General features: G+C 31.8%; 1 protein-coding gene across 9 annotated transcripts in view; it reads left to right on the top strand.

Moving 5' to 3' along the window:
• The window catches only part of CDC42BPA (CDC42 binding protein kinase alpha), a 145,877-nt gene that overhangs the window by 15,449 nt on the left and 118,068 nt on the right, over positions 1-12,360 (top strand). For all 9 annotated transcript variants that reach the window (XM_081124177.1, XM_081124176.1, XM_081124175.1 and 6 more), the window contains one exon: positions 7,929-8,020. In XM_081124177.1, coding sequence (XP_080980303.1) covers positions 7,929-8,020 — 92 coding nt within the window. The remainder of the gene's footprint in view (positions 1-7,928; positions 8,021-12,360) is intronic.

The raw sequence follows: 12,360 nt of genomic DNA, 5'->3' as shown, positions 1-12,360 counted from the left end.
GAAGAATTCAGTGACAAATCTGTCTTATCCTGGAGTTTTCTTTCTGGAAATAAATTATATAGTATCTGTATTTATTTTCTCTGAGATTTATTTTCCATAAAACTATTAAATAGGGGTTCAATTTCTTATGAAATACAAGATTATTTAAGTTTTCTATTATTCTTTGTTTCATTTGACAAGCTGAGTTTTTACAGGAATTTGCTCACTTAATTTTAAAATTTATTGGCATAAATTTGTTAAAATAATAAATTTCTGTTGAATCTCAGCATCAGTAATTGTGTACATTTATGTCTTCTCTTTTCTTGATCTTTTTAGAGATGTGTCAATCTTGTGAACCAATATTTTGTAATGTTGATTTTTTTCTATTTTTATTTTACTATTCTGTTTTAAATACTTTCTAATTTCCTATTTCTATTTTATTTTTGAACTGTGAGTTATTTAGAGGTATGTTTTAATTTCTAATGTTTCTTCTGCAGTTGTTGTATCTGTGTCCACTAGACCCAACTTGTTATTTAGATTGTTCAGATTTTTATCTGCTTCACCTATCAATTACTCAGAATGTGTATTTAAGTTACCTATCTTGATGGGGTATTTGCCAATTTTTCCATATAACAGTGTCAGTTTTTGCATGTTATATACTTTGAGGCTAGATTAATTAAGTACATACGGTGTAGAGTTACTGTATTTTCCTGATGAATTGTTCCTTTTATGTAATCACAATCATTATCTCTAGTGAGGATTTTGCCTTAGAGTTCCCTCCTTTTTCTCTTATTAATATAAAAAAGTGTAGCTTTATTTTTGGTTATTTGTCTAGTTTATCTTTTTTATTTTTTGTTCTTTCTGTATTGTGTTTTTTGTTTTTTTAAAAGCATATAACTGGATTTTTCTCCCTCAGTGTGAAGTCTGTAGTTTAACTGTAGTATGCAGGCCATTTACATTTATTGCAAGTAGAGATTTGTTTGGACTTACTTCTCCCATCCACCCCCCCCTTTTTTTTTTTTTAAAATATATCTTTATTGATTTCAGAGAGAGGAAAGGAGAGGGGGAGAGAGAGAGAGAAACATCAATGATGAGAGAGTCATTGATCAAGCCTGCAACCCAGGCATGTGCCCTGACGGGGAATCGAACCCCAATCGCCTGGATCCTAGGTCGACGCTCAACCGCTGAGCCACGGCCAGCCGGGCAGCCATCCACCCCTTTTATTTATTTATTTATTTATTTATTTATTTATTTATTTATTTATTTATTTATAAAATATATCTTGATTTCAGAGAGAGGAAAGGAGAGGGGGAGAGAGAGATAGAAATATCAATGATGAGTCATTGATCAAGCCCGCAACCCGGGCATGTGCCCTGACCGGGAATCGAACCCTGATTGCCTAGATCCTAGGTCGACGCTCAACCGCTGAGCCACGCCCAGCTGGGCTCCACCCCTTTTTTAAACTCTTAATGTATTTATTTTTTCATATGTTTTCACTATCTTTTAGATTAATTCAGTATATTTTTCTGAACTAACTTCCCTGTTCTTGTTTGGATGACACACACTCTTTCTTTTCTCCCCTTTTTTTTGGAGGTTATCCAATTGAAACTTCCACATGTAAGTTATCAAAGTGTTGTCTTTTATGCTTCTCCCAAGGATCTTCTTTTGTGACTCATAATCTCATTTTCTTTTAATTGGGAGGGAGAGATCTGATTGGGATAGCTTGGATCAAATATCTCCTTCTGGGTCATAGCTATTGTAAGGTGTGGGAGAGGGGGAGAATTTTAGTAGATAATTGGCCATTGGGTTCCCCTCTCTTTCTTCTTACACCCCTTCTGCACCATATATTATTGGCTTTTACCACCATATATTAATGCCTTTTTATCAGAAAAACAGAATTGCTACAAACCCAAGCGTATCTAATTTTATAAACTTTCTATAACACTTTTTGTCACAAAATCACAGTGGGGGAAATCTCTTCCTTCTTTTCTTCTTCCCCTCCACCTCCTTGTTCCCTTCCTCTCCCTCCTCCCCTTCCCCTCTTTTTACATATGTGTGTATTTGAAATCTGTAAAAGCAAGTTCCCCCACCCCAACTGGTCCTCTCTCTGTGACTACGCTGTTTCAAAAGCTTTGGTCATTTATACCTTTTCCCTTGTTCTCCATTGTGCTTACTTACCTTCTGGAGAATTCCTAGGGGGCTCTGAATGTGTTTTCAATGTTCCACAATTAATGAACTATGCCCTAACAGTTAATGGGGGTTCAGGACCACGGACAGATGTATGTGCGCCACCTGTCTCCCACCCCAAACGTTTTAGCAGGCTAAGACATTCTTCTGACGTCGCCAGTGTTTATCATCCTTTCAATTTTAAGTTGAACTCATTTTCCTCGATCACCTTATAGCGAGGTCTTGCCTGTTTGAAGTTTTCATCTCATCTCCTTATAAAGTGTTTTTCTTACCAGTACCTTTGAGTTAAATAGTTTTGTCTCCATAAAAAACTAAGAATTAGATAGGTTAAGAAACTTATCCTACATTACACAGCTATTCAATAATAGTTAGGTTTGAAACTCAGGTTTTTCAGACTGAGAAGACAGCTCTTAATTCCCTGATATACTTCATTTAAAGCTTTTAAATGTCTTTTAAATCAATTTATATTTAAAAATTATTACACATTTGCTCCATTTTCTATTATAGTGCCCTTTTTTCTTACTACATTGTAAGAACTCTTTGAATTTTAGGGATAGCAACCTTTTGACCATCATAGCTTACAAATATTCTCCCTGTTTGTAGTTTATTTTAATTTTAAACTTTAATACAGTATTCAAAAAATATATAACTTTCAAACTTTGTTAAATCTTTCTGTCTTTTTCTTTCAGGCTTTTGCTTTTGGCCTCCTGATAGAAAAGTGTTTCCTTATCCCAAGAACATAAAATTATTGTATTCTATTACACTTATGGTATACATAGTTTGTTTTTTAAATCTACCTATGTTTGAACTGATTCTTTTAAAGCATGTTTTAATAGCTTGTAAGGCAAGACCCTTTGTATTTCTTTTTAAGTGTTTCTTGGCTATTCTCTACATTCTCATAGATGACCTTAGAATCATTTTGTTAAATTTTCTTTTCCTCCCCAAAGTCTAATTGAGCAGAAGTGGTTAAATAATAGATGAAGTGGCCAAACTACTTTTTCACTTTTGTCATATTATAAACATATGTAATAGGTTAAGAAACATATCCTACATTACATAGCCATTCAATTATAGTTAGGTTTGGAACTCAGGTTTTTCAGACTGAGAAGACAGCTCTTATTTCCCTGATATACTGTGTATGTGAGATTTTCTTAGTGTTTTTTCCTGCTTGAGATTCCATGACTTTCTTGAATCTGTATTTGTCTTTTACCAAATTTGGATACTTTTGGTCACTATTTCTTCAAATATTTTCTGCCCCATTTTCTCTGTCATCTTCTAAGATTTTGATTACCGGTAACTTTGATGGTGCCTCACAGTGTCTGAGACTCCATTCTTAAGTGTTTTTTTCTTTAGATTGTTTATTTCTATGGGTATATTTTCAAGTTCATGGGTTCTTTCCTCATTTACATTTTGCTTTGAAGCACATCCAATTCTAGAACTTCCATTCAGTTCCTTTAAAAAAATAAATATAGACTATTGATTGATTCTCTTTCCCTGAGCACATCTGTAATTGTTGTTTTAAGATCTTTGCCTGCTCACTTCCGCTAACTCCAGTATCTCAGTAATCTTTGAGCAGATAGTGAGTAACTAATCCAAGGAATCGGACACATTTTGTGGTTGTCGTGAAGATAAGGGAGGCAAAGATCGAGTTAAGTTGATAGAGACATTTAATGAGATCTGCTTCAGTTACATCCTTTGGCCTGTTTTAGATTCTTTGTTAGAGGTGGATACCTCCGAGTTTATAGCAATGTCAGTTAGATTAGTTGCAATCAGAAGTAAGAGTGAGAGGCCACCAGGTATGTCCCCTCTTGTAGCCAAGGTAGGGTCATAAGGACAAGTAGAATAGTGAGAAACTTTTGAGCAGAGCTGCTTAAAAGTGTGAGTAGAAATGGTTTTAAACTATGTAATTATCAGTAAGATTATCATCTCACTTGAGGGATCAAGTTGCTTGTTTCATGTAGTGGGTTGAAGGAGCTATAATCAACCAGTCATTTATTATTTATTCTTCTCAGGAATATGTCTTCAAAGAACTTTTTTTTTGGTGAATAATAATATTAGTAATGGTTTCTCATATTTCTAAAGTTGTTCACAGTTAATTTTTTCATGATCAATTGTTTTCATCTAACTTGATCTCTGAAATTAAAGTTATATTGTCATGTTTAGTAAGAACATCCATAGTTTCTCAGATTTGAAAGAATATTGTGAAAAAATTCTGGCCAAATAAGTAAAATTTTGAGCTAACCATTTTCATTAAATTGAGTATAGATCCATTCTGATTATACAGGTTTTAAAATTTTCATTAAAAATGTTCCATGTGAATTTATGTGTATAAAAGAATGCCTAAAACTTTTTTGTACAGTTCAAAGAACGATAATAAAATTAACATCCCTGTACCATTTGATCCAGTTTAAGAATTAACAGGATCTCAGAAACCCCTGTGTTTCTGTCCCTTTTTCCTCAAGAATAAATTACCACCATGAAATTGGCTTGCTTTTCTTTATAGTGTTATCATTTTTATAAGTATTCCTATAGAATATATTGTGTACTTTTGCTTATTTTTAAACTAGGTGTAAATAAGTCACACTGTATTTTCTGTGACTGCTTTTACAAGTACTTTTTGGGATTTATCCATGTTGATTAAAGTAATAATAGTTCATTTATTTTCACGTCCATATATTACGTGATGGTATTACTGAATCACAGTTTACTTATTCATCTTCATTAGATGGACATTTGTTTTCAGGTTTTCATGATTATGGGGATAATGCTGAATAACACATGTCTTCCGGTTCCCATATGCAAGAGTTTCTCTAGATGCTGTTAGTTATCTAAGGTGGAATCTCTGGGTTGTAGGATATGCACACATTCAGTTGAAATAGGTAAATGGCGAACTTTAATAAAGTGGTTGTGTTAATTTACATTCCCACTAGCAATCGACAAGATATTCTTGCCAACATTTGGTATTATTGACTTTAAAATTTTTGCCAATTAGATGAGTGTGAAATTGTATGTCATTGTGGTTTTTGGTGCATTTCTTTGATTGCTAGTGAGGTTGGGTATCTTTTGATATGTTTATGGGCCATTTGTATTTTCTTCTCTATGAAATGCCTTTCATGCACCATTTTTCTATTGCCTTGCTTTTTTTCTTTTAAATTGATTAGTAGGAGATCAACATATATTCTGGATACTAATCCATGTTCAGTTATGTCACAATTAAATGCTCCTAATTAGTGTCTTGCCTTTATGGTGCTTTTTGATGAAAAAAATCCTTAATTTTACATAGTCAAATTTATTATTCTTATACTTTATCTTGATTAAAAAAATTTCTCTAACGTAAAGTAATGTCCTATATATTGTTTTTTAAACAACCTGGAATGACTATATATGTGTAAAATACCATTCCAGTTTTCTTTCTTTTCATCCTGTGTTTTTTATATCTTTAGTTACTGTACTTGCTTGGATCCATCATTATAATGTTAAGTAAAAGTGATAATTATTTTAATAGAAGTCATCCTTGTTTGTTTCCTGACCTTAAAGAGAATTTTTTAACATTTTACCTTTAAGTGTTATGCTTGCCCTTTGGCTGCTGCTGCGGTTATAGCTATCATTTATCAGGCCCTGGAAATTTTCTTGTATTTCTCATTTGTTAAATGTATGGTTTTTAAAAATAGCATGGATGGTTGTTTAATTTTACTGAACGGTGCTTATAGTAAATATATTTTTGAGATATTTTTCTTCAATCTGTTTATGTGGTGATTTAGGTTAATCAGTTTTCTAATTAAAATAACCTTGCATTCTTGGGATAAACCCAACTCAATTATATTATTTTATTTATAAATTACTTGATTAGTTAGATAATATTTTGATGAGACTTTTTACATCTATACATTCATGAGCAAGATTGTATTTTTGGTATGAGGTTAGGATGAAAAGAGCTTTTCCTCTGTTTATTATTTGGAAAGTTTGGTTTAGTGTGGGCGTTACCTCTTATGTGTTTGGTTGAACTTGCTTGTAAAGCTGTTCAGGATTAGTGTAGTTTTGTGTGTGGAAGATTTTGACTACTGATTCAACTTATTTATTAGACAGCTCATTTTTTCAATTTAAAAAAATCACTTTTCAGGAATTTGTTCACTTCTACATTTTCAGATTTACTTGCATAAGTTGTTTTTTATATTTTCTTTTTAACCTCAGCACCATCTGTAGTTTTGTACAATTTCATATTCCCAGTATTGATTTTTTTTTTAAATAATCTTCCTTTTTCTTTTATTAGTCTTTTCAATGAACCATCCTTGGGGCCTGTGGAACCTTTGTATAAATGCTTATGTTCAAATTAATTTTATTTGTTTCTTATATTTGTATTTTCTTATACTTTGAGTTTATTCTTTTGGTTTAATATTTTATGCTGTGTTTAACACCTTAATTTTCAGCCTTCCTTCTTTCTCAATATAAATATAGAAGGCTCTTTTTCTTGTTTTGGTAAATACTGGTGTAGGCTCTATCCTAGAAGTTGTGTTAGTAGTTTTATTATTTTGAATATTTGATAGTTATCTTACTAATTTATGAACATTTTATAATTATCTTACTAATTTCTTCTTTGAAATTGTGTTTGGATTTCATAGCTTATGGGTTTTCTGGTGATAATTCTGTTATTGATTTACAATTGCATTAATTGCACTGTATTCATATAGTTTGGTTTTTATGTTCCCAGTACTTTGAATTTTGTTGGAGGTAGTTTTATGTCTTGGTATGTTATCAAAATTTGTAGAGGTTCACTTGATGTTTGAGAATTCTATTAGGAGATATGTAATAAGATTTCCCTCTTATTTGATTACAGTCTCTGTGAAGAAGACTTGGTTTTTCTCTTTCATTCTCTTAATATGGCATATTACTAAAGATTTTAGAAGGTGAGGAACATGAGGGGAGGACAGGAAATAGGTCTAAATTTCTCTTCGAGGAAGCAGAACATAGAATTGATTTTATAATTTTAAAGAATGTCAGTTTATCCCTTATAGTTAATAGGATAATATCTACCCTGCAAACTAGACAAAGTTGCAAAATTTACTTAGTACTCAAGTTCCAATTCCTATGTTACTTCTTCTGTTAAGTGTTAGGGTTCATATAAGATAGTGTTCTATTTTCACTGATCCCAAAGCACTTTATGTTTACCTCTATTAGAAACTTAATCACATTGTTACTATGCAGTGTGTATACTGTCTGTCTTTCCTGAAGACAGAACTTCTTGAAGGAAGATACCATACTTGTTTTAAACTCCAGTGATTTCCATCATGCTTTGTATAGCGTGAACTCTTGCTAAAGGTATGTTAAAAGGATAAATAAATTAATGTGAAAGAATTATTAATTTATTTGGTAGGAATAGCTGACACTCTCTCTGGTGCCATGAAATTTTGGACCTTTACTTTTGGACCTTTGTGTTAAAATATATATCTAGCGTTGAAAGTTAGAATACACAGAATGTTTTAACATGAGAACAAACTGGTCTCATTTGTTATTTTGCATTATTTCATATGCTATTTGGTGTTTATAGATTTTTTTCTTCAAAATATAATTCATATATAAGAAATAAAGGAAATATATTGTTTCCTTATGGAAATGAAATCTATTCTCAATATAGTCTGATGAAATTATTAAATACTTTTGCTTAATTCTTAATCATAACTTGAATTTTTATTTAAGAAATACCATTATTTATGTTAATTTGCATCACATTTCATTAAGAAAGTAATTGTTGCTTTTTGTTTCAGCTAAACCATTTACTTCTAAAGTGAAACAGATGCGATTACATAGAGAAGACTTTGAGATACTAAAGGTGATTGGTCGAGGAGCTTTTGGAGAGGTAAGGGAAAGAATTTATAGAAGGTCTGCCAATTGTTTTGGAAGCTATTTTATACTGTCTGAAAAATTTTAACTGAAATATTATTTACCCTGTTGCAATTGATATGATTGATCAGAAAATATATTAAAGTTTTGAATGAAATACTTCTACATGGAATTTCTCCCCCCAAGATATTTCTATTCTTCATATGTCATTGTAAGTTTGAGTATGTTTCTGGACTACCTGTTCCACTGGTCTTTTTGTCTGTCTTTGTGCCAATAGGACACCATCTTAAATTACTCTACATTGTCTTGATAGTGTATGTACCTGGTAGTGTATGTACTCTGACTTCTTCCCTTTCCTCCTCATTTCTTGGCCCTTTATATTTTTATAATTTTAGAATCAGTGTTTCAGTTTCTACTTACTTTTTAAAATATATATATATATATATATATATATATTTTTTTTAATTGATTTTAGAGAGAGAGAAAGGGAGAGGGAGAAAGAGAGAAACATCGGTGCAGAGAATGATGCTCAACCACACACCAACCAGGGGTCTCCTTACTCTTGAAAACCCACGCTCACACCCACACATCCGTTGGAATTTTTATTAGGATTGCACTGAAACTAGAGTCATTTTGTACATAATTGAAATCTTAACAATATTGAGTCAGCCAATCTTTGATCATGGTATATTCCTCCATTTATTTAGGGCTTTGTAAATTTATCTCAGTGATGTTTTATAGTTTTAATTTTATAGAGAGGACTTCTACATCTTTCAGCAGATTTATTTCTAGGTATGTGATATTCTTTGTTATTTTATTAGAATAGCAGAAATGCTTGAAATGCCATATTTTTATTGTTTTGCTCAAAACTATTTTACATTTTAAATGGGATTTTTTTTATCTTTAGAAGTTTATTGCTCAATTTCTAAGTATTTGGAGGGTTTTCTAGTTATTTCTATTACTGCGTTATAATGTAATTTGAAAGCAGTCAGAGAACATAAACTGTGGTTTCAATCCTTTGAAATTTGCTGTGTGGTGTTCTATAAATATTAGGTCAAATTCATTAATTTTGTCTAAATCTTCCACATTCTTACCTTTTCTTTTCTCTGCTTGATATGTCATTTCCTGAGAAAGGATTTATTATTTATTATTTTTTTAGTTTTCACTGATAAATACAATTGTTATATCTTCCTGGTGATTAACTCTTTTATAATAATTAAATGATCCTTGTTATCTCTGAGTAATGTTTTTGAGTGAAATTTTTTTTATTCTGATATTAATAAAGTGATTCTAGCTCTTTTTTAAATTAGTATTTGCATTAAACATCTTATTCCATCTTCTTAGTTTCAGCTTTCCATAATCTCATGGTGTGTTTACTGTTAAGTAGAATATGTGTTACTCTTTTTTAGGTTAAGAAAGTTTTCCTTCTACTCGTAGTCTGTTGAGAGCTTATCATGCTTAGGAGGTAACTTTATCAAAAGCTTTTTCTATATCTAATTTTTTCTGTTCTGATGATATGCTTTAACATCTATATTTGGTTAGTGTGGGAATTACATTAATTTTTAAATATACCAATATTGCATTATTACACAAGTCTAATTGTTCATGTGCATCCTTTAAATATATGGTTGAATTTGATTTGTTGTTTCGTTACGATTGTTTTGTTTATGTGTGTGAGCAAGATGGACCTTTAACTGACCTCTTATAATTTCCTTATTTTTTTGCACAATATGCTTATTAGCTTATAAGACAATTTGGGAATTGTTCCTGCTTTCTCAATTTTCTGTAAGAATTTGTGTAAGATTGATATTATTTCTTTCTTTAAATGCCTGAAAGAATTCACTAGTGAAGTCATCTACACTAGGAAGGCTTTTTTTTTGGTTAGTTGTTTACATCTTTTGAGGTAAATCTTATATATGTTGAAATACACTACATGTGTATGTATAATTTCATGAGTTTTGACAAATGAATTCACCTTTATCAAGATGTAGAACATTTACATTCCCAGGAGGCTTCCTTCTCAGTCAGTTCCACATAATTTCCATCAAGTGGCAACCACTGTTCTAAATTCTAATTGTGGGTTAGTTTTGCCTGTTTGAAAATTTCGTATAGATGGAATTATATCATATACTCTTGTGTCCAGCTTCTTTCTCTCAGAATAATGTTTGCGAGATCCATCCTTGTGGTCAAATATGTTACTACTTCCTTTTTATTGCTGAGTAGTATACTATTTTATTAATATATCACAATCCATTTTGTTGATGAATATTTGGGTTGTTTCTGTTTTTTTGGCTATTAGGAATAAAGCTTATATGCGTTTTTTTGAAATATGTTTTCATTCTCCTTGGCTAAATACCTAGGGTTGGAACTGCTGTGTTGAATTGTAGGTCATGTTTAAATTTTAAAAAAACTGGCAAACCTTCTCCAGTGGGGTTGTACCATTTTACATTCTTACTAGTTCCAGCAATATTTTTTGTTGTTTGTCGTTGTAATTTTAGCCATTCTAGTGGGTGTGTAATAATAGAACATCATAGTCTTAAATTGCATTGTTATTTGAATTTATATTGTATACTCACCATTCTTCTATCTTCCTTTATGAAGTATATGTTCTCATTTTTTAAAATGTGGGTATCCAGTTGTTTCAGCAGCATTTGTTGAAAAGTCTGTTTCCCTCTACTAAATTACTTGAGCATCTTTGTCCAAAAAATCAGTTGACTGTGTAAATGTTGGTCTATTTCTGCTCTTTCTATTCTGGTTCATTGATCTCTTTGTCTGTCCTAATGCCATACTGCATTATCTTGATTTGTGTAGCTTTATATTATAAAGTTGAGAGTATGTAATGAAGTGTGAGCGTACGTCCTCCTACTTTGTTCTTTTTCAAATTGTTTTAGCTGTTCTAGGACTTTTGCATTATTGTATAAATTTTAGGATCAGTGTGTCAGTTTCCATCAAAGTCTACTGGTATTGAAATTGAGTTTGCATTCAGTTTATAGGTCAGTTTTGGGCGGTTTGACATCTTAATGTTGAATCTACTTGTTAGTCCATGAATAAGGTATTTGTCTTTGTTTTTTAAGGTCTGTTCTAATTTTTCTTAAGAATGTTTTGTTATTGTAGTATACAGGTCTTGTTCACATTTTCTTAAATTTAGTTCTAAGTATTTTATATTTTATGCTATGGTAAGTGATATTTAAAACAATTTTATATTCAAATAGTATTCTGCTAATATGTAGATAACACCACTGATTTTTGTATCTGACTTTATTTTCTAAATTTACTTTAGTTTTTTGTTGATTTTGGTTGCTGCTTTTTCTAAGTAAGCAATCATTGTTTGAGAATAGAGACAGCTTAGTTTCCTTTTCACTTTCCAGATTTTATACCTTTTATTTCTTTATCTTGACTTACTGCACTAGTTTGGACCTCTAGTACAGTGTTGAATAGGTGTCATGAGGGTAGATATCCTTACCTTACTCTTGAACTTAGGAAGAAAGGATTCAGCGTTCACTATTGTGCTGTTAATTGTACGTGTTTCTGTAAGTGTCCTTTATTTGACTCAAGAAATTGTCTTCTATTACTAGTTCGCTGAGAATTTAAAAAAATTAATTACTAATAGGTACTTAATTTTTGTCGTATGCTTTTTCTGCATCTCTTGACATAATCATTTAGATTTGCTTTTTTATTCTGTTAATGTGGTAGGTTACCTTGATTGACTTTTTAAAATAGCCTATTTATTTATTTTTATCTTTATTGTCAAAAATATTACAGATGTCCCCTTTTTCCCCCATTAACCCCTTCTACTCTTCACCCACTCCCCGCCCCAGGCCTTCACCACACTATTGCATTTTTTAAAGCAGTTTTAAGTTCATAGCAAAATTGATCAGAAAGTACAGAGAGTTCCCATATAGTCCCTGTCCCTACGTATGGGAAGCCTCTCTCACTATCAGCATACCCACCAGAGTGATAACATTTGTTGCAACAGATGAGTGTACATTGACGCATCATCACCCGAAGTCTGCAGTTTACATTGGGATTCACTCTTTGTGTTGTACATTGTATTGGTTAGGACAAATGTATAATGACATATGTACCATTGTAGATAGTATCATACATAATACTTTCACTGCTTTAATAATCCTCTGTGCTCTGCCTATTCATTCCTCCCTCCCCTACCTTCTCCACAGTTTTGGCTTTTCCAGAATGTCATACAGTTGCAGTCATACAGTATGCAGCCTTTTCAGATTGGCTTCTTTCATGCACTTAAGTTTCCTTCTTTTCATGGCTTGATAGGCCATTTCTTTTTGGCATTGAAGAACATTCCAGTGTCTGAATGTGCCGCTGTTTATGTATCCGTTCACCTAC

Source organism: Miniopterus schreibersii (genome assembly GCF_964146895.1).
Source record: "Miniopterus schreibersii genome assembly, chromosome: 21".
Taxonomy (NCBI): domain Eukaryota; kingdom Metazoa; phylum Chordata; class Mammalia; order Chiroptera; family Miniopteridae; genus Miniopterus; species Miniopterus schreibersii.
This window is presented reverse-complemented; position numbering and strand designations above follow the sequence as displayed.